The sequence below is a fragment of the Protopterus annectens genome, chromosome 15.part0, assembly GCF_019279795.1.
Source record: "Protopterus annectens isolate FY-2018-M chromosome 15.part0, PAN1.0, whole genome shotgun sequence".
Classification (NCBI taxonomy): Eukaryota; Metazoa; Chordata; order Ceratodontiformes; family Protopteridae; genus Protopterus; species Protopterus annectens.
Genome location: NC_056749.1, coordinates 599,716,284 through 599,744,238, shown reverse-complemented (window position 1 = coordinate 599,744,238; position 27,955 = coordinate 599,716,284). Strand labels below are relative to the sequence as shown.

Here is a 27,955-nt window from a genome sequence, read left to right as displayed (position 1 = left end):
TTACACTTCTTGCAGGGAAAAGTGCCTACCATATCATAGGTTCTGACAGTTCTGATATCTAATGTTCTAGAAAAAATTTCTTTCAGATTGTCGCATGTTTTAAATATAAAGGTTGGTTTCTCACCAACTACTAATCTAATATCTTCTGCCAGAGTTAGGATGTTCCAATTCTTTGAAATGATATTCCTGATGTGCTCATTATCATTAGTGTATTTCATTAGATAAGTGACTCTGTCTTTATCAGCATATTCATTATTATATTTTACTATGTGACCTCTCTTGCTGGTTACCTTTTGCGTTCTACCTATTTCTCTCCTCATTGTATCTATCAGGCTATCATTTAATTCAATCGGTATGGTAACATTCCTTATTTCATTGATCAAGTTTGGTCCATAGCCTCTCTCTAAGAACATCTGGGTCATGAAATCTACTTCCTCTGTTAATATACAAGGATCTTTACACAATTTGGTCAGTCTTGTAAATTGTCCTTTCACTATACCTGCAAAGGTGTGTCTAGGATGCATACTAGTGTATTCTAAAACATTATTTTTCCAACAGTTCTTTCTGAAGATTCGAGAAGCCAGTTTCCTATTTTCATCAAAGTATAAACTCACATCCAAATAGCTGATTTTATCTTGTGAGTATTCATATGTAAACCTTAAAAAGTCTGTTGTTGATTCTAAAAATTCAACAAACAATTTTAACTCATCTACAGTCCCCTTCCAAACCAATACCACATCATCAACGAATCTTCTGTAAAAAATAACTTTCCTCATCCATTCATTTTCAAATAACCATGTCTTCTCCCAGAAGTATAGGACCAAATTTGCGTAAGAGTTAGCACATGGGGTGCCCATTCGACACCCCATGTTTGTAAATAATAATGATTATTAAAATGAAAAGATTATTATATAAGACCAGATCAAGTAACTGAGATACAAGAATTTGTCTATCCTTAGAGAACTCACTGTGGGCCAACATGATATCACGGATTGCTTGCAAACCATATTCGTTGGGTATGCAAGTAAACAAGTTGCAAATATCTAGTGTCACTAAATATATCCCATTTTGTGATATCTGATTAAATGGTATCATGTCTATGTCAGTCAGCAGATTTTGTGTATCTCTTAATATAGTAGGTACTCTATCTACTAATGGTCTGAGCATTTTTCTAAAAGATGGAAATATTATAAGTTGCCCAGTTCCTTCCAGAGACTATAGGTCTCATTGGTATAGGTCTCTCTTCTTTGTGTATCTTAGGCAGACCTTTCAGTCTCGGTATAGTTGGTTCTTTAATGCATAAAAATCATGCATTTCTCTGCTTATCTGGCGACACATCAATAAATCATATAGATTATCCCTGATATCATTAATTATTTTATTGACTTTCTCAATAGTTAGTTCACTATAACTATTTGTTTTTCTGAGGAAGATTCTATATTTTCAATGTATTCTGTTCTATTTAATAGCACTACACCCCTCCTTGTCAGCCGTGGTAACTAAAATATTTTCATTGTGCTTTAAATTATATAATGATTCCTGCTCATCTTTATTTAAATTACAATATCTATTTTTAAATTTCCTTGATGAGTATATCTCATAGAAATCATTGTCACATGCTCTTATAAAACATTCTACCATAGCTGGTAATGGTGGTGAAAAAATGCTTTTGTTCTTAAAGTCATTAAAATTATTATGGTTTTCAGTTTCATCAACTCTCTTCTTGTCAGAGAAAAACAGCTTCAATGCTACCCTTCTTGCAAAGAGTCTCAAGTCAATTAACGTTTCATTTAACCTGCTGGGCTGCGCTGGTATGAAATTCAGCCCTTTATTCAACAAGGACAAATCTGAATTAGATAGAACAATATCAGAATGATTAAAGACAAGTCCAGTCAATTCACACTTCTTTTCTGCTGCCCATACCTGTCTTGTGAGTATTTCCTTTTTCTTGGTCCCCTGCTTGACGACCTTCCCCTGTTGAATCTGCCTTGTTTTATCGGAAAAGGGGCACCAATGTTAGTGTTCATGGTTACTGAGGTGCGTTGGATAGCACCTGTCCTTTCTGCTTCCTCAGCTTGCTTCAAGGCTTGTTGGTTGGGCGGTGGTGTATAAAGACTCGGTTCATCTATACGCTGTTGTCTTCTCACTTCACCTAACTCAACACTACCTGAAGCTATGTTCAGCGACGGCGCCAAATTCAAAGAATGAGCTCCCTCTGTTTCACTTTCTCCCAATGGTGAATATTGCAATATTCATTGATGTCACTGGAGAACTGAAAAATAATCCTAGGGTAACTATTTAAACGTGCATCTGCCTCTTGGGCAGTGCATTCATTTACAGCCATATCTTTGAAGTATGGTTTACATCTATTATCCTTAAGTCTCCATGGTTCAGTTATAGTGGTATTTATTTCTTTTTCAGAGTAACCCCTCTGCAAAAAAATCTTGTTAAAGCTTATTCAGGGCATTATGAGCCTCTGAATTATAATTATGCAATCTAAGTGCCCTGTAGACTTGTCCTTTAAGTACATTATGGGCTATATGCCTAGGATGCATACTATTTCTATGTAGTAATGCATTCTTTCTTGTTGTTTTTTTATAAATACTACTATGGACCTGATTCAAATCGGATTTGGTAAGGAGCACATCTAAAAAATCTGTTTCAGTTGTAGAGCATTTATAACTGAATTTAAGAAAGTTAGTACTCCTATTCATAAAATTAATCAATTCCTCTAGTTCCATATTGTTTCCTTTCCAAAGCATAAAGACATCATCCATGAAATGAACATACCATGCAATGTGGTCACTCAGATCATTATTGGGAGCTAGGATAGTTGTTTGTTCCCACTGGTTCAGAGTTAAGTTGGCGTAGCTATTTGCACAAGCTGTGCCCATAGCCACGCCAACCTTCTGTAGAAAATAGTCTCCTTCAAAAAGAAATACATTATTTTCAAGAATGATTTCCAATAAACTACATATAAGTTTTACGTCATCATTTGTAAGACATCTCTGCCCATTAAGAAAATCTCTAACCATCTCAATGCCCCAATCATTGGGAATAGACGTAAAAAGAGACTATATCCAAGGTCACAAACATATAGTCACTGTCCATTGTCTGAATCCTATTATAAAGTCATTCCAAAAAACTTTTAGTATCTCTTAAAATAGTATGACATTCTTCCAAAAAAAGGATGTAACCTGTTTTCAACTTAGATAGATAGAGCTTCAGTACATCAACCACCACCAGAGACAATAGGTCTCATAGGTGGGGGAACACTATTATTGTGTATTTTAGGTAGTCCATATATTCTAGGAATGACAGGATATGGTGTGTTAAAATACTTAAATAAGCCCTCATCTATTAAGCCTGTCATGAAAAGATCAAATACAAGAAAAGAAACTTTCTCCATAATCCCATTAACAATTTGTTTGGATATGCATCTGTAAGTGTTGGTATCTTGCAACAATAACTTCATTTGATTAATATAAACCTCTCTATCCAAGATAACAATACCATTGCCTTTGTCCGCAGGTTTAATGTCAATAGAATGTAGTTCTTTTAGTGCATTTAAGGCATTAAAGTCACTTTGAGACATATTACAAAAACCAAGTCCAGTACCCTTATCAAACAAAGACCTAAATTCGTTTTCACATACATCAATAAATGTTTGTACTGTTGGATCAATAATAGGTATAAATGTGCTAGGTCTTTTGAAAGAAAAAGCAGCATTGGCAATATTGTTGTCATTGTTAAAAATACATTTTAAAGATAAATTTCTTCCCAGCAAATGCAAGTCGTTTAACAGTTCAGCATGCTCAGCCCTTCTAGCTGGAATAAAGGACAAGCCTTTGTTTAGGAGCTGAATTTGTTCATTAGTTAAAACAAAGGAAGATAAGTTAAAAACCAAATCTTCATTCAGAAATGACGTCTCTTTGTTGTGGGTGTGTTCCTTTCCATGCTGTTCACTCTCTCGGATCTGCCCTTTCTCGTAACACTCCTCAACCTGTTCTTGAAGGGCAGTGGATTCATGAGTGTAAAGTCTGCTTTTCCTGTTCTCTCTAAAAAAGGTTCTTTAGAGGAGATAACTTGTGTGTTATTAATTTGAACAGGTGCCGTCATTGAGGTGATACAGGAAGTACTAGGAGCTAGTTCTGAAGATAAAGCATGTTCCGCACTATTCAGTGCCAGTAGCTCGGTGGACTCAACAGGGTTAACGGTTAATGGCAGACACGTTGTGTTGTTCATATCCTTTTGTAGAGGTGTGTTTTGCTCTGCACTATTCAGTGCCGGTAAATCATTCACTGTTTGGTTAACAACCATTGACAAATACGTAGTATTCACTACATCTCTTAGTGTAAAGCCACTATTTAAAGGATGATGTGTACGATCAGCTGTTTCTCTAACATTACTTCCTGGTTGTTCTCTTGGCCAGGAAAAGACGTGTTGGTTACGAAAATCTTGTAGATCTCTCTGCAGTTTTTTTATTTTAGTAATTTGAAGCCTCTTGTCATAAGAAAGGATATTCTCTTGCAAATGTTCTAGTTTATCACCTGTTAAATCAGATGAAAAACGACACTTGCAGCAGCTGGAGAGGCCACAAAAGTTCCTCACCAAAAGGATAAAGGGTCTCAAACATCTGTCCTATGCTGCCCGACTGAAAGAACTCCAGCTCTATTCAGTCTCAGAGGTGACCTTTGCCTAACATACAAGGCCATGTCAAACCCAGATTTGATGAATATGCTTCACCTCAAAAATCTAGATCCGTCAGAGCCACAAGGAGACTTAAACGCTATTAATAGGGCCAGCTGGAGGGATAGATTCATCACCCAAAGACTCCCTATGCTGTGGAATAAAATCCGGTATATGTGAGGCAGAGCACCTCGCTGGCCTTGTTCAAGAGAAATCTTGACCAATGGATGGGAGATCGCAGATATACCCCAGGGATTACCTCAGTGTCACTGCTCAACAGAGGCACAGCAAAATAATGGGTATAGTTCCCCATACCAAAGGGGTGGCGTAAGCCACAAAACTATGGGCTAGGCTTGTAAATGCCCTCGGGCAGATAGCCTAGTATGAACCTATGAACCTATGAACCTAGAGATATCCTTTTCAATACGCATGATTTCATTCTTTAAATCATGTTCTATGGGAGTAAAAAAGTTAATTAACAACTGCATATAGCCGGCACTGAACTGTAGGTTGAGTTCCTGCCATCTACATAACAATTCTGGATATTGGTCCCCATAACTTGTCATATTCAAGATGCGCAGTCCTCTTGGAATAACCTTATGTTGTAAAGAGGCTTGGAGATGTAAGCGCTGCCACTGCAGCCTTTTATATTTATACATTTTGTTTTCCAAGTCTCTAAAACATTTCATGAATTTAGGTTGGTTAGTATTAAATTCTCGATTAGTCAGAATCCCAGAAATACACTGTAGATACAATAAAGGATTTTCGCATAGATCAAGTACCCAAAGTAAACGTTCATTACCAGCTTCTTCAGAAGACAGGTTCACGGCAAAGTCTTCATGACTGGTGAGTAGGGATCAAACAATAATGCCAAGGTTAAATGTTGCAGCAGAAGTCTCAAATAGTTTGGAAGCCAGAAGGAAGGAACTGTTGAATACAACAGGTTTGTCCTGCAGTATAGTTAGGAAGTGGATGCAGTGGAGGCAATCGATTTTTCTGAATGATCAGCAGGCAGTGTGAGATTCAGGATAAGGCAGTTGAGATGACAAAGGAAAGTGAACAGATTAAAAAACAGTTGATTAGAATTGAAGAAAAGATAATAAAGCAAAATTTGACACTCTTCAATGTTTTGTAGCATGAACTGGGGATGGACTTAATGATGTTTACTTGACAGTTGACACACAAGATTACACTCACAGATACTCCAAGGCCACTGAGTCTCATGGTCATTCTCACTATGTTCTTCATGCTTCACTGTTGCAGTCATCACTTGTGGGTTATCCCTGCTGGGTAGCCCTCGGCCAGCCCAAGTACCAGAGTAAAGGTTTCCCTCCTCCGTCAGCTGTTCTGTGAGTGTGGCTGATGTCAGGTCATCATGGCTATAAAGGGAGACAGACAATTCCATTACATCAGTCTTTCTTGCCGTGGAGCCTGAAGCAGAAGCAGTTTTGCAAGTGCGTTGGTCAGCCGTTGCCAGAGTGAAGACAACAGTCTAAAGCTAAGTACCCCGTTGGGGAATATTTTCTTGCCTTAAACCTATGTCAAAGAAAGTTAATAACTGTCTCAGCTGTGGAAAGCAGATCCCACACAGATACTTCCATTCTCTCTGCATCACATGTTTAGGCCCAGACCACGACGTTCCAGGGTGTCGGTTCTGTGCCTTCTTTAATGCTCTTACTATAAATAGAAGAGCTGATATTATAACAAAGTATTTTAGTCAGTCTTTCAGCAATGCGAAATGGCGTCAGTCTCTCAGGCAGTTACTGACTTTCCTAAGAAGAAAAAAGACAAAGACAAGGATAGGCCTCCAAAAGTTAGACCCTCTGACAATCCCGGACTACCATCCATCCTTTCTCAAAGCAAGGTTACAGCTGAACTCCTGAGGCACCTTCACAGCCCCTGACGACAGCCAATGATTTGCTGCAAGCCTCTACCGAGACTCATTCGGAGTCTGGTTCACCACTGGATCAACCTCCTTCTGCTGAGATGTCATTTATTCCTCATGCAGTTGGGTCTGGAGCCACTTTTCAGGCACCGGCTTCTGTAGAGACCCCACTGACATCCGAAGTCAGGATTAGACTGATGACAACGCCGCCGGTCAAATTAACTCTGTATAAGGCTACTGAACCAGCTAGGCCAAAACCAAAATCTACCCCCAAAAAGATCCCTCCACAGGGCCTCAGCCATCGACCTGCTACTAGCCAGCCAGCCCCTCAATCACAGCAACTTCTCAGAATGGCAGAGGACCTGATGACTCTGATCAGGGCTAGCCAACATCCCCCTCCCACACCAGCCAAAAGAAAAAGAGACACCCCCCAGAGGTCCTCACGGACCAGGAATCAGTGGATTCAGATCTGGAGGAGTCAGACATGGAAGACCAGCCCTTAGCAGCATTCAAGGACTCTGATGCTGATGATCCCATTCCCATTGCTTCTCCCCTGAGGACATTTCTTTCAGGGAAACTCTAAACATTCTCAAAGAATATTTTCAGTGGGAGGCCCAGGACTACCCCCAGTCTAAAAAGAGACTCGGGGGAATGTCTAGATCTGCCTCAGCATAAGCCTCTGGCCATTCCTCCTATCCTGGATGTAGTAGAGTATGTTTTTCTAGAATCAGCCCTATCTCCAGATTCTCTCCCTCCTGCACCCAGAAAACCTGATAGATACTACAGCATGCAAGACTCTCACAAATACCTGTTTAAAAACCGTACTGCAGACCTTGAAGTAATTACTCAGGGCCCTAAGGGAGCTAGAGCTAGTTCTTCTAAAATCCCCATCCCTACTGACAAAGAAAGCAGAGCTCTAGACAGGATGGGTAAAAAGGTTTATATCTCAGCCACTTTAGCTGTTAGGGCATTAAACTGTCAATTTCATATGATCAAATTCCAGCAAAATGAGCTCAAACTCATTAAACAGAAAATATCTGCCTTGCCTGACACTAACACTACCAGAGAATTAACAGACCTCATACAGTTTAGCTCTCAGGTAGCAAAGCATTCCTTACATTGTTGTTATGATGCCTTGGAAGCCTCTACCAGGGCTGCAGCTACAGGATCGGTTATCAGAAGGCACATCTTGTTAAGGGAGCAACCTTTGCCTGACCAGGTAAAATCCAAACTTTTAGATGCCTCTTTGGATAAAAAGCAGTTGTTTGGCCCCAAGGCTGAGGAAGTCATCAAGAAAATGGAGGACAAAGCCAAATCCATGCAGACTGTCAGACTGTCAAGGACTTTTTGCAGGTACAGCCTCCCCGGTTCAGCAGAAACTTCCCTACCAAGCAATGGTCCTTTCCCCTCTCAGGCTAAGCCAATACAGAGAAAGTTATGCAGAGACAGACCCCCTAGGCCGCAGGCACACAGCCAGCAAAGAACTAGGCAGTGGTCCACAGCCCCTCCAAGACAGGGGAGTTCTAAGCCCACTTCCTTCACCAGAGAATCACAATGACTCCCTTTCCTCCCCTCAGCCCCCCTGGTCTCCAGACAAGCTAGGAAGAAGACTTTCCCTGTTCCTAGAAAACAGACAGGCCATCACCTGAGCTCTATGGGTCCTGAAAATTGTTACCAGAGGGTACAGATTCTATTTCAAAGAAAAAACAGGGAGATCAGATTGCCCATATGTGCTTGCTAACCAGACAGCAGAAGCTATTCGCCAGATCCAAAAATTTTACGCCCAGGGTGCTGTAGAACCCATGCTCAAGGAACAGACCGGGAAGGAATTTTACTCAAGGCTGTTCCTGCTACCCAGAAAAGAGGGCGCACGGTGCCCTATCCTAGACCTCTCTACCCTAAATCTGTCCCTTCTGGTTCCAAAATTCAAAATATTGACAATACAAAAATTACTGCCTATGCTCCTACCACAAGCCTGGCTAGTGACCCTAGACCTGAAGGATGCCTACCTGCATATTCCTATCAGAGAGTCCTGCAGGAGTTACCTAAGGTTCAGAGCAGAGTCCCAACACTTTCATTTCTCTGCACTGCCCTTTGGCTTATCCACTGCTCCCAGAGTCTTTACACAGTGTTTGGCTCCAGTCATTACTTACTGCAGACAGAGAGTCATACACATGTACTCCTATCTAGACGACTGCCTCATTCAGGCAGAAACCAAGGAAAAGCTCCTACAGGACTTCTCCTTTGTGCAGACCATACTGACCTCACTGAGGTTCACCATAAACATGGAAAAGTCCCAGCTGCTACCCATATGAAGGATTACCTTCCTGGGCACTCTGCTAGACACATCCAAGCAAATGACCTTCCTCCCCCCAGAAGCAGACCTTTCTGCAGTCCTACTTCCACCAGCTGGCGCAAAAGACCCACCTCACAGCCAAGCAAATATTACAAGCCCTGGGCTACATAGCCTCCTGCATCCTGCTGGTACCCCTTGCCAGATTGCATATGCGGAAACTGCAGTGGCACCTAAGGAATCTCTAGTGCCAACACTCCCAGTCTCTGGAGCACCAACTACCACTAATTCTTTGCTTAAAGAAGGAACTCCTCTAGTGGGCCCAGGCTTGCTCCCTAAAAAAGGGACTTCCTTTTGTCCTTCACCCACTCAAGCAGACCTTGACCATGGATGCCTCAGACATTGCCTGGGGAGCCCACAGTGGAACTCTGCAAACCCAGGCCTTTTGGGAACAGAAAGTTCTAGGTCTACACATCAATTTGAAAGAATTGCTGGCAGTGCACAGAGCTATCCTAACCTTTCAAGAGCATCTGTTATTAGGGGTACCCCTAATCAGGACAGACAACACCACTGTCATGTGGTACATCAACAAACAAGGGGGACACTCATTTCTACCCCCTGTGTCACTTTGCCATGGAAATCTGGCAGTCAGCATCAAATCTAGGACTGCATCTCTTAGCTCTGTACCTCCCAGGGAAGCAAAACACCCTTGCAGGTCACTTAAGCAGATAGATCATGGACCCCCACGAGTGGCAGTTAACACAGGCAGACCTTCATACAGATCACTTATATCTGGGGGAGCCAGACATAGACCTTTTTGCAAGCCATAAGAACCATCAACTGGCCAAGTTCTTCTCAAGACAGTTTCACCCAGAAGCCTGGAGGATGGATGCCCTCTCTTTCCACTGAGGCAGCCTGTTTGTGTATGCCTTTCTCCCATTTCCTCTGATACCCAGGGTTCTACTCAAGATCAGAGAAGAAGAACCAAGGGCTATCCTGATTTCCCCAGACTGGCCAAGGCAGCACTGGTACCCCATGCTCCTCAGTATGAGCATGTATCCTCCCTTTACCCTACCTTCCACCACAGACCTTCTCACACAACAGGGAGGGAAGCTCTTGCATCCAGGCCTTGCCACACTCTAGTTAACAGCATGGCTGATTCCTCAAAGACAGTTAATACTGCAGCCCTCAGCAATCAGGTGTTAGACATTATTGAGGAGGCTCACAGACCCAGCACCAGAAAATCTTATTCCTCTAAATGGAAGAGATTCACCTGCTGTTGGTCCACTAGGAACACCACCAGCACTAAAGCCTCTTTGCCTCTGGTTCTGGACTACCTGGCAGAGCTCCTCCATAAGGGTTTGTCTTACTCCTCTATCAAGATTCATGCCTCAGCTATCCTAGCCTCTGTCCAGGCAGATCAGCCTTTATTCTCCTAGTGCCTCTTGAAGCAGTTTCTCAGAGGTGTGGCTCACATCAGACTGCCAAGAAGGCCTCCTGCACCAGCTTGGGATCTAAACTTTGTCCTGGAAAAGCTGACACTCCTCTTTTGAGCCAGCTTGCTCAGCAGACCTCAAATACCTCTCTTGGAAGACTGCTCTTTGGAGAGCAATCACTTCTGTTAGGAGGGTATCTAAGCTCCAGGCTCATATGGCCACTGATCCCTTCATCATCTACCATGTGGACAGGGTCTATCTAAGAACCAACCCCTTCTTCAGCCCAAGGTGGTCTCTGATGTAACCATCAACTAGGCCATACACTTACCTACCGAGAGAATTCTGCATACCTTGGATGTGCACAGGCAGATGAGATTTTACCTTGTCAGGACCAAATCAGTCAGGAAAACTGAGCAAGTCCTAGTTTCATTTGCCCCTGGGGCAGAGGGGAAACCCATTACGAAGCAGACCATTTCCAAATGGATCTCTCATTGTACACATTTCTGCTATACCTTCCATGGAAAGAGTCCTCCCAAAACTGTCAGATCCCATTCCACAAGAGCAGCCTCTACCTCCACACCTTTTCTGAGGGGGGGGTCCTACCAAGGAAATTCTGGAAGCTGCTACTTGGACATCTATCCACACTTTCACCAAGCAATACCAGCTGGCTGCTTTCTCCAAAACCATGGCAGGATTTGCATCTGCAGTCCTGCACGGCATGCCAGCATCCCCATAATTGTACAACTTTCCTCCACCCACCCCCTCTGCTTTGGGATTCTTCCCACAAGTGATGACTGCAACAATGAAACACAAAGAACATAGTACAGTTGTGTACACTTACCATAAATCTAGATGTTCAAGTGTATTCACTGTTGCAGTTCTGTTTTCCTCCCACCTACCCCATTTTTCTTAAATATTGTATATCTCTTCTCTGGGGCTCCACGACCTTTGGGGGCAAGAAAAACTGATGTAATGGCTGTCTCCCTTTATAGCCCTGACAACCTAACATCAGCCACACTCACAGAACAGCCAACACAGGAGGAAAACTTTTACTCTGGTACTTGGGCCGGCCGAGGGCTACCCAGCAGGGATAACCCATAAGCGATGACTGCAACAGTGAAATACACTCGAACATCTACATTTATGGCAAGTGCACACAACTATACTTTCCCAGTATCCTCCCTCCAGCAGGACTTTCTTTCTTCATGGGGGCCATTCTGGTCATTCCTGGAGTAAATTTGTGGATATCTATCCAGACATTTAGTCTATAAGTAAAGGAAGAAAGTGAACTGCAATGCTTAACATGCAGTGGAAGTTTATTCCAGAGGTTTGGGAGATGCCTGGTTATAATCTTCTCCATCCATCTTGTTTTTGTTTACCTGCTGATGAAGATTTAGGTCTCTGTTTCTAGTATTCGTGGAGATATCAGACTTCCAGATAAACAAGTGATCCAGGACAATTGGGTCTCTTCTAGTGTGGTAAGTGAGACAGAGATCTCCCTTCAAAATTCGGTAAGACAATGAATAAAGGGATAGGGCTTCCAGCCTCTCTTGGTAGCTCAGAGACTTTAAGCCTCTGATCTTTTTGGTTAGAAACATTTGAGGTCATTCTAATTGTTTGATATGTTTAGTGAGCTACATCCCAACTGGAGTACTTTACTTGATAATTGGCTTTATTGATGCTGAGTATAAAGGAATGATTACCTCTTTGAACTTTGTTAATATTCCATTGGCAATTAGCTGGGCTAAATAAAAGGATTTCCTGACCAACCATTGTGAGATGACAGTCAAAGGAGAGGAGCTATCAATCCAAGTACTTAGGTCCCTAACTACATTGTCATCTTGTAGGAGTGTGTTGTCTAGACAGTATGTTGGGAGGGTGTCTACCAAATGCGATGATACTACATTTTTTAGCATTTACCTTGAGCTCATTTTTGTAAACCGAAGGTTTGCTAAGGCTAGTTCATAATGAAGGGTCTATATCACGTTGAACTAACAGAAGTTCGAACATTGTAATATCAAACCGTAAAGTCCGAAACCCAATAATAATGAAAATAGAGAACAGCGATTTTTTTTTTCCCCAGGGAAAAAAATAGCTGTTCCGTGACAAAAAAAATTAAACCTTAAACTTAAACAGGGGGCTTCCCCCCCACACACACCCCAACATGGGGGGGCTGTGCCCCCCACACCCCCCTACTTAACTATACCAACTCCGAGATCACACCGCAATGGAGGAAATAGCAAAGTCACAAAAATGGCCCCGGTGTGCCACGGCTTCGCTATTTGTGGATTTCAGACTTTTAGGTTTGATATTACAACGTTCGAACTTCTACAAGTTCGACGTTGTAATATAGACCCCAAAACAGATGGTTTAGGTGTCATTGGGAGACTTGAAAACAACCCCCAGTTTGCAGTCATCAGCAAACTATTTTAACCAGAGGTTATTGCTCTCTGCCTGGAGATGTGAGAAGTAAATACCATAAAGGAGAGATCTCAGGACTGAGCCCTGAAGAACACTGTTGGTTACTTTCCTATTTTCTGATGAGGTACTTGCAACATGCATTGTGTTGGTTCTGTCCTTCTGCCATTTTTCTGTCCATCTTTCCATGTATGGGTCAATTTGTAAAGCATTTAGCTTTTGTATGATGCTTGCATGGGGAATAGCATCAGAGCCCTTAACCAAGTCAAAATATGCCATATGCACTGCATGGCCACCATCTACAGTCTCTGTAACTCTTTCAAAAAATTTATCAAATTAAAAAGTTAGGATCTACCCTTCACAAAACCAGACTGTTAGTGGTCAAGTCTAACAGCATTGTTGAAATTATTGTTTGACGTCAGTTACAATTCATTTCATGACTTTGCAGATAAGGTTTGAAAGGCTGATAGGTCTGTAATTACCTTGGTCTCTTCCCATTAGGAGGCCAATAACCACTCTTATGAGGGCAGTTTCAGTACTTTGGTGAGTATGAAGCTTTGACTGAAAAGAATCCATAAGTCCACTAACTTTCTCACTACCTTTCCCTGGTTTAAATAATTGAGATCTAAAGATTGTTTCTTCAGGGTTACGATAACCAAAGCCTTTATCAGGGCTAAAGTAAAAATGCCACCCTTCAAAGAAATAACAAAAATTGATAGATTAGTGGGCCCAGTGCATCAAAACTGGTCACTTCCGGCTTCAAAGAACATAGATTCAGCCTGCAAGGTGGCATTTGCTAAACAGAAAAAACAGTAGTGAACTCATCAAAACTGAGAATATTGAACATCAGCTAAGAAGAAGTTAATGGAGTAGGAGGATGTACTACACCACTCTTTGGTTCAGCAGGAGGAAGAGGGACCTAATGGAGGCAATTTTTTAGTGGATAAAACAAGCAGCATACTCCAGTTCAAAACTAAATAAGGCTCTTCTGGTGACCAGACAGGCTGGGCTGCACAGTGTTTTCACCATCAAAAGAGAGCAGCTGGTTGGTTAACTGCCTACAAAATTTCCCTAAACGGAAACTCCAGTTTATTGTAGGAAATCTCTGCTTGATAGATGTTCTTCACGGTCAGTCTTGTCACTTCACAGCCCAGCTTAAAATCAAGCTGCCAGTGAGGAAATTTGTTGAATAAAATAAGAACACAATAAGCATCAATAAACAGTAGTAACGGGAAACATAAAAATACATAAAAGAATATAAAAATAAAGTAGGGTAACAGCTGATAACCTCACAGAGGTATCACCAAGTCACTGCTTAAATTACAGTTTTGATACTTTTAAACCATTTCTTAGCTAGTTTATTTTACATGAACACACTAGGACAGTAGTGATTAATATGCCCAAAGAACGGTTTAAAAAGCACATCACTTAATTTATTGATGTATGCATTTATTTATTTATGTATTTTAAAATAATTTGGGGGGTATACTCCTTCATCATAGCCATCAAGCCTCTCCATCCCCTATCAGCACATTTGACACCCGGAATTCTCTGGAACTGGAAGAGAAGCAAAAGCAATTGTGTTCACTGGCATTCAGTTTTGAATGTTCCTAACACCCCATGTAGATCAGAAAGCACAGGGCAGTACCTGCCATTTTGGACCATCACTTCCAGTTAGAATGAGTGCAGTCCTTGACAGACTCATGTTCCCTATGTTCCTTAGTCACCTATATGAAGCTCTTGTAGCAGGACTTCATTAGCAGCCTCTTCCCTAAATAGCTGAGCTGCTATAAGCCATTCACTCCTATCCCTCCTCAGCTGGCTAAAAGAATACCACCTTTACAGAAGACAGTTAAACTGCAGAATTATTACTATCAGTTCAGATACACCTCATCTTTCAGGAGTAATTACAAGTCAGTGGAATGAATGTTAAAAATAAACCAGTTTATAAAAGTGCAAGAATTCCAAGCAGGCAAAGGACACGCACGGCATAAAACCAAATGATTTATTTAGTAAAAGACATGTAAGCACTTTCGCATAGTACTCCTGCACTTCATCAGACATAAAATTATATCATGAGACAAAACATTTTAAACACTGTTAAACCAATCATTGCTTGCAACCTTTTCCCCTCCAATTAAATAATTAATAGAAACCAAGTGATTTAAAGTAACCTAACACTTTAGCAAAATAAATACATTTTTAGTATGTTCCAACCACAACTTATATAATAGATTTCAAATATAATAAATAACATATTGCAGATATCTAAACAGTGTAATATGCATCATACATAAACCATTTCATCATGTTGTTGCAAATATACTAATGTTTTAGAAAATTTAATGCTCAACTGTGCCAACAAAGGCTGAAGCAGTGGGCAAATATTGCCAAGTCAAGACGTACCATGCTGATAGACTCCTACCAAAGAAGACTGAATGCTGTAATTAAATCAAAAGGTGCTTCAACAAAGTATTAGTTTAAGGGTGTGCAACCAGCTTATTGTACATTTTTTTATATTTAAAAGGTGCTTCAACAAAGTATTAGTTTAAGGATGTGCAACCAGCTTATTGTACATTTTTTTATTTTTTATATTTATATCCCTAACAGATGTGTTTTTTTTTCAATTGAAATGAACAGGTTATAGGTCACATTAAAGGTGGGAAAGGTTTTGAAATGATTTATTGTGGTCTCATTTTTTTATATCACAAAAACCTGACATTTTAACGGGGGTGTGTACACTTTTTATATCCACTGACTGTGTGTGTGTGTGTGTGTGTGTGTGTGTGTGTGTATATATATATATATATATATATATATATATATATATATATATATATATATATATATATATATATATATATATATATATATATATATATATATATATATATATAAATATATATAAAATGTTGCAATTTGTTGTATGCACTGGGACCCGATGACATTAGGGATCAGGTGTTTTTTGTATTTGTGAATTGAAGTGGAACATACAAGGGATCATTTAAATGTTTTGGTGTTTGGAGAACCTGTCCATAAAAGAGTTATCTAGCTTTATAGACGTCCCCATGTGTCATGCAGGATCTGAACATTACTTTATGAAATGGACCAGATTCTGAAAGAATTGCTGTCAGTGCAAGTCTGCCCAGATAAACAGGCTTATAACGGGCACCAGATTCCAATAGACCTGCTCTCAGAGTATGTGGTCACTTACAGTGAGAGCAAGTTTATTGGAATTGATCTCATTATTTCAAGATGATTACTGGAGGTGAAAGGTAAGTGAAAAGTACACACGAGAACAGTAGTTTTTAATGCATTGCACATCTAACTGGCATTGGCTATGCTGACTGGATGAAGGCACAGATAGGAATGTTTAAATGAAATGGTTTTGATGTATAAATGTAAACTTTGTTTCCTTTCGGGAGTGGAGATTAATTTTCAGTTTATTTAGTATTCAGTAAGTGCTTTTTTAAGTGTTTTTCTTTTTTAATTTGAATGGCCAGTTCTTTTCTAAATGGAGTGGGATTTATTTCAGTTAGAATATAATTTTTTAGATGTCATTTTTGTGTCACTTCCTATGGGGAATAGGTGTTGTTTTATATTTATTATTAAGTGTTTAATTGTTATTTTGTGCTTTCTAGAATACATGCTATGATTTTACAGTAGGGAATACACTTAATTGTTTTTGCATAGTCAGGTTCTTATGGGGTTGTTATTCATGGGTTTTTGTAGCAATCCTGTTTTATATAATTCAAAAAAATATATATTTTTTTAAATATAATTGTATATGTAGTCCTTGGTATGATTTTTCACTGTATTTATGATTAGGGTTAGTGGGAGTGTTTTAGATGGATTATTATTTTCATGTTCCTGTTAGGAACAGAGTGTAGGGAATTCTGTGGTTTCTGTAAATTATGTCCAGCTTTGTTAAACAGTGCTAAAGCAGACTTGTCAGGATGGATTTCTTCAAGTAGAATTATTTCAGGCATTGCTTCAATGCAGGCTAGGAGAGAAATATAATTGTGTTCTGTGAAATTATTTTAGGTATCATACTGCAGCTTGAGAAAAGGATGCATAGCCATGTTTTGTTTGTTAGGCTGCATTGTGACCATAACTTAATGTCAGACATTGCATGACTAAAAATGTAGCTAGAAACGTTTGTAGAGACAGATGAATAGGCCACTATTATGCTATGACCTTGCTTTATGACATGTTTAGTTTTCATATAATAATGTCAGGTATAAGGGACTTTAGTGGATGTTAGAGAATAAGAAATAAATTCCAAAACAGAGAAGTTTCCAGAAGTGTGACATTCTGAGCTGTAATTTAGACGGTGAAAAGAAAGTTTATTGAATAATGTAACAGTCAGCTAAGAAGTGTGAATTGTAATTGGAGAATATCCCAGAAGAACCACTTAAGCTGAAGAACTGGTTTTGTATTTTCTATGTGTGTATTTAAGCTAGATATTAGTTTGCAATGTTCAGATTTGCTTTTATGGTTCTCAAGCTGTTGCTATCCTGTTTGTAGAATGAAACCTGTTTTGTTACAACATGATTGTCTCCAAAGATTCAATTTCTGATGAACTACAGTCAGATTTACACAGCTATGCAGGTTAAATGGTAATAAATGTTTGGTGACATAGTTATACTGATAGTTTTTTTATGACAAAGGTAGAGTGGGGATAAGCAATATATATAGTATAGTAGTCCAGAAATGTGATGTTATTCTACATTAACACACAAATGTAAGATCAAGATAAATGTGTGTGTGTGTGTGTGTGTGTGTGTGTGTGTGTATATATATATATATGCATGTATATATACACACACACACACAAACTATATGAAGATGTACAAAAGTTATTTTCTTCACAGAGATATCAGTATTACATTAATGGTGTTTCAATTCATTTTCTATCTTGCAGGCTTGCCAGATTCCCAGATAAGAATCCAATGTTATCAGAAGCTGCTGGAAAAGATGACCTCTAGTAGTCGTGCATTGCTGAAGGCTGTCTTGAGGCACTTCCATCAGTAATTTTAATGCATTTTCCCATCTATTTAAAATTTTAGAGCTTGGTTTATGGTGTATATGTATATGGTTTCTAGGTAAAATTTCTTACCTGCATATGGTGTCCATGAAATGTATAGTTTTAATTTGTTAACCGTGTAAACCCAGTAGGCACAAGTGCCTCTTTTCAGGGTTGAGCTTGAGCACTGTCTAGTTAAGTAACCTGATAAAAGTCACAGTAGGCAAATCGATACTCAGGAAATTGAATCCAGTGCTATAGGATAATGCCCAGTGGCAGCTCATAGCCTTAGTCCTGTGTGTCATACTACCACATATAAAATGAACTAATAGGGGAGGGTTAGCCCACTAGCAGCTTCCTGGTGTTTGAATATGTTATGCCACTCTTATCATTACCGTATTGTCATATTTATTTTATGCTAACATATTCCTATCTACTCTTTGGCATTCTGTCTCTGCAATGCCTTTTTTATCCATTGGCACACCACCATGAATATTCATCTCTTTGAGGTAGACTGTATTGTGTTCTACTTAGATTTATTAATTTCTATTTCATGTGTTTCTTCTGATCTGTACTAGGCACCCCTAAGTTAGAATTACATCACTAGCTGCAACTTCCATTTGCTGCATTAATGAGCATTTACAGATGTAGGTTTATGGTGTAAGCTTCCTGTGAAGCTTTAATGTTATATACTATGTATTCTTTGAAGTGACACCTTTCCCCAGAAAAGTGCTGCTGTATATGTTAATCTAGTTGTCAATGTGTTATTCAACTGTATAAATATATATATATATATATATATATATATATATATATATATATATATATATATATATATTCATTCAATTATTCCTCCATTTTATAATCAAGACCAAAGGGGAACCTAACCTAGAAAGTACTTAGTGTAAAGCTGCACCACAGCTCTGTAGAGGATGCCAGTCCATCATAAAATGCACACACTTACTGATATGCATGGGTCTATATTACGTTATCAAATCACAGTAATATCGAACACCAGAAGACCAACACGTAAAGCGCGAACTACAGTAATGGCAAACGTACAAAATCACGAAATGCAAAATGTCGAAGTGTGATGGTTGGCCTGTCTGCGGTATAGCTCCATAAGGAAAGTGTGTGATAGTTACGGACCTTAGGGTTAGGGTGCGGGTTATGGTAAGTGCATAGATAGGTAATGTATGTAAGGTTTAGTGTAGGGTTAGAATTTGGGTTTTGTTAACTATGTGTGTGGATTATTTGTTTTGTTTGAGTATATGTCTGTAGGTTAAGTGTGTGATAGTTATGGACCTTAGAGTTAGGGTGCGAGTTAAGGTAAGTGCACAGATAGTAATGTATGTAAGGTTTAGTGTAGTGTTAGAAGTAGGGTTTGGTTTGTGTATGTATGTGTTTTATTTATTATGTTTGGGTATGTAGTATGTAGCGCGTGGTGGTATTGGCTGACTATAACAGTCTGAGATTTGAAACTTTGTGGTTTAGGGGGTTCGACATATTTGGGGTTCAGGCTTTATGTGTCAGTGTTGTGGTGTTCGATGTTACTGGGATTTGATAATGTAATATAGACCCCATATGCACACAGTACTCACATCTATGAGCAGTTTAGAGACTGCCAATTCATGTATCCATACAGGCAGGACTTTTTGTCTTTTCTTGCATTAGCATTTTATTTCTTTACTTAACTACTTAAAATTTAATACATTTTTTCTGTAATCAGGTACATGGACTAGTATTACTGGAACCTTTTCATTCACAACAAAGACAATAAAGCAAATCAATTCTGATTAAATATATTAAGTTGTACTTATAGAGGTCTGTGTGGTGATACTTTTTTTGTAGTTTTCTGCTTTTTGCCATGGTTTAGCCTACAAAAATTACCTGTTTGCATTTTTTAGTTTGTTCTGGGAACTTAGTCTTGTAGCTTCATTGCAGTTGTGGGAAGATTATGTATTACTGCAAGATCTTAGCATCGTTTATACATCATACTGCACTTCTATCTCGATAAGTGGAAATACTTGTAAAAGCCAGGTGTTTGTATTTGGAACCCTGTCTGGGACCTTAGCCTTTTAGTACCATTTCAAAGCTATGGCAGAACTGTGAACTGTTGCCAAATTTGAGCCTCATTAATCATTTACTACTGCATTTTTCTATAAACAGTGTTAACGGTAAATTTCTGCATAGTCTGGTGCCTTACACTGAGGTAGAACTGCAGTAGTGAGAGGATTGTAAATTTTGCTCCAGGACTGGTGCTTCAGTGCTTTTACAGCTGTTTACATTTCAGCTTTACTAAGTTTTACATTATTTTTGTCATTAACCTTCTAAAAGTTGCATTCCAGTGTCTTTCTGTTCCTCTTTTCTTTGTTTCTACCCCACCCCTCACTGAGACATTAAGCTAAAGGCTCTGAAATTTTAACCTATCTGGGGGTCACTGACCTGTATTTCAAAGTCATAAGACTAGAACTCTAATATTGGCTTTATTTGACTAGATCCCTCTCCAGCTAGCCTGTTACTTGCAGCTTGATTTTTTCAACCCCCCCCCCCATCCTTTTCCTGTTGTTGTTTTAAAAAGCTGTGTATCTGGCCTCTCCCCCTTATGATAATCTGACTTCCAAAGTCCCTCCCTCCCATCTTTCATTGTGATTGTCTGTGGTGTAAGCTATTTAAGTACTTTTCCCACCCATTGTTTTCCATAGATCAGTAACACCCAGCAAACCAGTATTGCTCTTGAGTAAACCTCCCTTACTACAAATTGTCTCCTGCTCACTTTCCCAGAACTATCAGAGATTTATTTTACTATTTTGCACTTCAGTTAACTGTTTTGGGGTGCTACTGCTGTATTTTTGCTTTGATTTTGCACTTTAAATAATTTTAAGGGTCCCTAATACTTGTAATCATATTTTCCAGGTAGTTTAAGTTGTTTTGTGGTAGCATTGCACTGTCAAATAGTCATTTTATGTTTTTACATTAAGTGGACTGGGATGGTCCATCTAATGATAGTAGATGGTGGCCTGGGCTATCTGAATTGGGAAATACATAAGAAAGCTGTAAGTGTAGCCATTGTATTGGCTATAGAAAATAGAAGCCAGTTTTCTGTGATTTATGTGCTTACATAAATTTGGCGAGTTTGCATGCCACTGCCCATCATGCAGCAGTGGCTAGTAATGCCCTATATAGATGCAAACAGAAACCAAATTTCCCATATAAAATCACTTCTGAAACTGTATCAGTAACTCGATGAGCATAGAACAACTACTAGCCAAAAACACCTTTAGTCAGCCTGCTATTAATTCCTCATACACTGCACCCTTGTAGCTCACCCAATAAAGGAACTGACATCATCCAATAAAGGAACTGACATCATGGACATGGACTTCTCCAATTTCTCTACAGCCAGTTTGGTGGATATGGATATACTGAGACAATGTAACAATTGTCTAAAGTTCACTAACAACCATTTACTCCACTAAGAAACAAATACCATATGAGAGAAAAGTATAAACACACTGTCTCTGGAGGGAAAGCATTTGGGTGTCAATGCTCAAAATAAAGATCTGGTTGTCGGAAACACACATGCTACACCCACTTCACACAGAGTATGCACCCCACGAATAAACCTACTTATGCTGAGGCACTTAAATGCAATCTTCTGAAACCCCATAGACCTTCCACACGCATACCACCTGCAAAAAGTATTCACATCAAACTTGAAAGCACTTAGCAGAAACAACACCTAACACTACACAAATAGCCACACCCAGTGGAGCCTCAAACACTAATACCATAAGGCAAACCGATAGACTACCAAGGACTCTAGTTATAGGAGATTCCATTGTATGACATTCTGATGTCCCACTCACCAGGATGAACATGGAGAAAATAATGGCCATTTGCCTATTGGGGCCAGGATCCACCAAATAGTACATGCACTCAAGTCATTGCACCACAGGTGTCAATATGATTCAGTCATAGTCCATGTAGGTGTAAATGACCTGAGACATACCTCCCTAGACTATATGAAGACAGACATTATGGAGCTCTTGGACTATGTGTCCCAGGTTGATATTTCTATAGCACTGAGCAGCATTCTACCTTTACCAAGGATGATGCCACAGTACAATGTATGGCCATTTTTATCAATTTTCACTCGTTTGTTAATCTCTTAGAGACTATTTATTGTTTACATGTTTATTATTTATACTTGGTTTACCTAATAATAATGATGCAGTAGTTTGTTACTTTATAGTTTCCTATTGCAAGTTGTTATTTGTTTCATGATGAATAATGTGAAATTTAGAATTTGTTAAATTAGGGGTTGCTTTGATGTGTTTGATTTTGTTTTTATTTCAAGCTTTATTAGGTTTTTAACTTTTTGAAAGTTTTTAATCAACACACTTTTTCACTTTAAATGGAGTACCTTTTTACTTAATTGATTGTTACGTAGACTACTAAGTTCAAAAGTATCCTGAACTGATTTTGGTTTGTCTGAAGAAGGAAAAGCATTGACTATTTCCGAAAGTGCTAGTTAAATTGGATTATTTTTACGCTGCTCCAGCTTGTTTTGGTCCTTTGTTCTTTTTAGGCCTTTATTAACTATGTCCAAAAACTCAAAGGCAGCACATAACAGTGTGCCAGACTGCTGGTAAATGGAGTCACATTCATGAAACCGTGAGATATAACAAATTTTCTGGCCGACAAATTTAGCTCCAACTTTACTTCCCCAAACACACACCCCAGTCACACCCTCCCAGGAAATGTCATCTAACATAAGCCCTCCAACTATCAGTAAGGAAAAGCTCTTAGATGTGCTCTGTAAGGTTAAGAATGCAGCTGCAATAGGCCTCAATAATTTTCTAGGATGCCTCCTAAATAGCCTAAAATATGATCTACCAAGGTTACTGGTGTCGCTATTCAACCATAGCCTCCACACAGGCTTCATACTGTGCAACAGTCATCCCTCTGCACAAGGGTGGAGCATTGATGGATCCCGGGAACTACAGACCCATTAGTCTGATGACTACTCTCATATGCAAAGCCATGGAAAGAATTATCATGGAAACCTTCAGACACTGTACCCAACCCAGTTTAGCTTCATCAAAGGCAGGTCATGCCTATTGAACCTGGTGGACTTTTTTGAGAAGGTCACCAAGGCAATAACTGCAGGCAAAATGGTGCATACTGACAACCTTGACCTAACTAAGGCATTTAATAGAATATCCCACTAGGGCATTGTAAACAAATTCATGAAATTAGGCATACCTCCCTATGTAATTCTCTAATAGCCAGATGGCTCACAGACAGGACCCAGGAAGATAGTATTGGAGAAATCACCTCCAGAAAGAGGCAGGTCATCTCTGGAGTCTCGCAGGGCACTGTGATGGGGCCATTCCTCTTTGGCATCTGTCTGTCAAAAGTCAAGCCCAATGTCTATGGTCTCTGGCTTACCAAATTTGCAGATGATAGCAAACTAGATGCAATCATAGATATCCTCCAAGATACTAACATTGTAGGGACTTCCAAGATGGCTGCACACTGAGTAAAGGCTTGTTTCTATCTCTCCCAGTGTGAAAACAGAAACTCAGCAGAGAAGGCCAGTAGACATGTTTATGGGTAAATGTCAGTAACTGGCTACTAAATGCACTACCTGGATGGTCAAGAACAAAGAAATACAAAAGACCTGGAAAAAAATCAGCTACAAAAAGGGAGAAAGAAACACTGACTGGGGAAGGTTCTGCAGCTGCTCAGCAAAAAGTAATGTGACCTTCAAACATAATTCCAATAACCTACAGGAAGATTTAAGACAACTGCATACAGACGTGGTTAAACTAAACAAAATACTGATGGAGTATATCAACACAACAAAAGACTGGAAAAAAATGGAAGAAGCTTTAAACAGATATTTGGATAAGATGATGAAGCTGCAAAAATCAGAGGTTGAAATGAAGAAAAGGCTGGCTGAACATGAGACTGCTCAGGAAGAGATGTTTAAAAAAATAATAGAATTAGAGGACAGAGCACGTAGGAAAAAATTATATTTTCAGATGTGCCAGAGAAGCTGGAAGGAACAAACTGCATTAATTTTATGAAAGCACAAATAAGCAGCTGGACTGGTATTCCACAACAGGAGTTGTTAGTTGAAAGGGCACATTGCGTGTATGCTCCAAACCTAGCTATAAGAAAGCAACCTAGACCTATAATAGTAAATATGCAATCCTGTCAGCAGAAGGAGTTGATTCTGACAAAACTGTGGCAGAAGGACAAACACTAAAATTGGGAGATAGCAGAGTATTTGTGGGGAATGGTAACTCACTGTACACCAGACAGAAGAGGAGTAAATTCATTCCACTATTCAGGGAATTCTGAGATGCAGGTATGAGATTCAAACTGCTGTATCCAGCTGTCTTTAAAGTATTCTTCCCTGGAGGGATGGAATCATTTTTTTGATGAAGTGCATACTAAGGAGGAAATACAAAAGTTTGCCCAACAAAAAGTGAACTGTGAAACAAAAGGAGATTCTGCTTGTTTTTCTGGTAAGAAAAAACACAGAGAGACTGTACCTGTGAAACCTTTTCCAGTATTTCAATGGAAAATGTTGGACAGAAGGAAGGAAGCATGAAAGTTGACTAAAAGAATCGAGTACATTGGAAATGAAGCAGAGACAGGATTTTGGCGATGGATTAGAACAGTAATAAAACCAGTAACTCAGTGTGGGATTACAATGCAATAATTATATTTGTAAAATATGACAGAACAAGAAAATCTTTAAATATTGGCCTTTTTCAAAATTTCTTGGATTTGTGGGGGACTTTAAAGTATATGCCCTACTTCATGTCATTAATGTTCAGAAAAATGCTTTGGGGGAGGAGAGGGGAGAAAGCTAACTGTAAGTAAAAAATATATATTTTCTTAATAGTAATATATTTGTGGTGTATGGCTTTCTTTTCACAATATTTTTAAGTGTAATATGGGTTGTAAACAAGTGCTGTAATTTTTCTTTTTCTCCTCTCTTCTCTCCTTCTTCATGTACAGTTTTGAGAAATATAGGCAGTACAGTATAAAAAAAGCCTGGTTAAAAAGGCATAACAAAGTTAAAATTAATGTTCTTTTTTTCATTCTTGCATGGGGAAATGACTGTATTAAGGACCTTAGCTTGATTAGTTTTAAGAGAGAGCAAGTAAATATAAAAGAATATTGAATATTATGAGGACTTTTGTCTAGCAAATGCATGTATACTTAGTGGCAGTTCTACAGCTGGTCTTCATGTTTCCATGGAAACAATTTGATAAAGAGAAAGTGGAGACTGTCTGGTGGAAGGGGATTGGCTGAGGGAAAAGAAGAAAAAAACAGAAATGAGATATAGCGTTCTCTGAAAGCAATCGGGGGGGGGGTTCCAGCTGGGAGGGCTTTACAGATAAGACAAACCAATCAGACTTGAAGTAAAGTTTTCTCAGTTTTTTTTTTTGAAATGCAATGGGGATATTAATATAAACATCTGCTTTTTTTTTTCTCCCTTCTTCTTTCTTTTTCTTTGTACAATTTTAAGAAATGTAGTCATTGCAATGTAAAAAGGGGGAGAGAGGAGAAGTGGAGGAAGGAAAGATCTGGTTAAGACAGTATGTCAAAAGAAAAATCAGTGTTCTTTTTCCCATGCTTGCATAGGGAAATGACTGGGTGAAGACCCTAGGCATTATCCAGTAACAAGTTTATTACAAAGCATGTAAATGAAAAAGAATATTGAATATTTTAAGGCTTTTTTTTTGGTAAACAAGGTACCCTTAGCAGTTTTGTGTCCAGTTTGCATGTCACTAGAATACAATTTGATAAAGAGAAATGGCTTAGAGAAAGTGTTTACTGAGAGCATTCAAGTATTTTCTCCACTGGGAGAGCAATAAATCTAGACAAATTCAAATAGCACTTACTAATAGCATAGGCTGTACCATGCATCTTAGCAAGATTAACCTTTCTTTTTTGGTTAACTCTGGCCTGTCTGTGTGGCTATCAACTTAGAACTGTTGTTCTTGTTAGGAAGTAAAAACTTCAATATTTGAAGTTTTGTGTTATTATTAAGTTAATAGGTTTTAATGGGGGTTGGGAGGAGTTTGTTCTGTTTGACAGCTTTCAAAAAAACAAAAAGTTATGTAAGATGTGGCATAGGCTCAAGTGGATATGACAAGAAACAACTGCAAAAAGTATAAGCATGTAACATAAACGTTGAAACTAGACATTTAACAAAAAAGCAGTTATACATAAAAGGTGGTAATAATAACTATAAGAAAATTATGCTTTCTGTAATGTCTTTCAGTCTAAATGGTCTTACAGATAAATATAAAAAAAGAAAAAGTAGTGAACTATATTAAAATGTACAGTACAGATAGAAATACAAATGGAGATGTGTATGGAATAATTAAATATGCTAAGGTTAGAGGTACACAAGGCTCAATTACTAATAGGATAGGAAGAGATGAGATAAAAATGGCTATGTATAACCATTCTACAGGAAAGTCCCCAGGAACAGATGCTATTCATGTGAAGGTTGGAACCTAGGAGGGAAGAAACTGATAAAGATCTGGAAGGGTGCATAGGCTGTACCATGCATCTTAGCAAGATTAACCTTCCTTTTTGGTTAACTCTGGCCTGTCTGTGTGGCTATCAACTTAGAACTTTTTTTCTTATTAGGAAGTAAAAACTTCAATATTTAAAGTTTTATGTTGTTATTAAGTTAATAGGTTTTAATGGGGGTTGGGAGGTGTTTGTTCTGTTTGAGAGCTTTCAAAAAACAAAAAGTTATGTAAGATGTGGCATAGGCTCAAATGGATATGACAAGAAACAACTGCATAAAAGACCAACCTGCCAAAAAGTATATGCATGTAACATAAACGCTGAAACTAGGCATTTAACAAAAAAGCAGTTATACATAAAAGGTGGTAATAATAACTATATAAGAAAATGATGCTTTCTGTAATGTCTTTCAGTCTGAATGGTCTTACAGATAAATATAAAAAAGAATGAGTAGTGAACTATATTAAAATGTAGAGTACAGATAGAAATACAAATGGAGATGTGTATGGAATAATTAAATATGCTAAGGTTAGAGGTACACAAGGCTCAATTACTAATAGGATAGGAAGAGATGAGATAAAAATGGCTATGTATAACCATTCTACAGGAAAGTCCCCAGGAATAGATGCTATTCCTGTGAAGGTTGGAACCTAGGAGGGAAGAAACTGATAAAGATCTGGAAGGTTTTGTTTAACAGTATTTTAAGAGGAGGAAGAGAAGTACCAGCATCCTGGAAGAAGGTAGTGGTAATGGTAATACCTAAAGAGGGTAAAGATCTATCGTATCTAGCTTCATATAGGCTCATTTCAATACTAAACCATGATTATAAACTGTTTATGTCTATAATGGCTACAGGAATGGCAAAAGTGATACCAAAATTGATCAGTGTGGTTTTGTGGAGGGGAGGCAAACATTTGACAATATTAACAGAACATTGATGATCCAGCGGGAAAGCAGAATTTCAGAAAATACCACTGTTATTAATGGGTCTTGATGCAGTGAAAGCATTTAACAGAGTAGACTGGGACTACATGAGCAGGGCAATGGAAGCATTTGCTTTTCCTGATACAATTATAAGATTGATTAGGAGTATATATGAGGGATTGGAAGTGAAAAATAAAGTGGGTGGGGTCTTCTCTGATAACTTTGGCTTGAGTAGAGGAACCAGGCAGGGTTGTCCACTTTCCCTTTTCTTGTTTGCATTATATTTAGAGACATTGGCAAAGAAAATAAGGGACTCAGAAATTCAAGGATATAATTGGTATGGTAGTCAGGAAAAGCTGGCTCTATTTGCAGATGATGTTATTTTTCATGACAAAACCAGAAAGAGACATTATAGTGTCATGGAACATTTTAAGACAGTATCAGATCTTTTTGGGATACAAAATTAATGAAGCTAAAACAAAGGCAATAGCAGTAAATTATGTACCCTCTCACAAATTAGTCCAACAATATCCATATTTATGGGGACATGATAAAATGAAGTATTTAGAAGTATGGATTAGAAATGACTCTGTTGTGGCAGCTAAGGATATGTGGGAAGAGATTAAACAAAAGTTAATACAAAAATGGAGAAACTGAAAGCTGTGTTACATGATATGGATACTAAGATACAAGCAATTAAAATGGTTTTAGTCTCT

General features: G+C 38.7%; 1 protein-coding gene across 2 annotated transcripts in view; it reads left to right on the top strand.

Moving 5' to 3' along the window:
• The window catches only part of LOC122789943 (arf-GAP with Rho-GAP domain, ANK repeat and PH domain-containing protein 1-like), a 1,460,469-nt gene that overhangs the window by 1,375,666 nt on the left and 56,848 nt on the right, over positions 1 to 27,955 (top strand). For both annotated transcript variants that reach the window (XM_044057421.1, XM_044057422.1), the window contains one exon: positions 17,646 to 17,751. In XM_044057421.1, the coding sequence (XP_043913356.1) occupies positions 17,646 to 17,751 (106 nt within the window). The remainder of the gene's footprint in view (positions 1 to 17,645; positions 17,752 to 27,955) is intronic.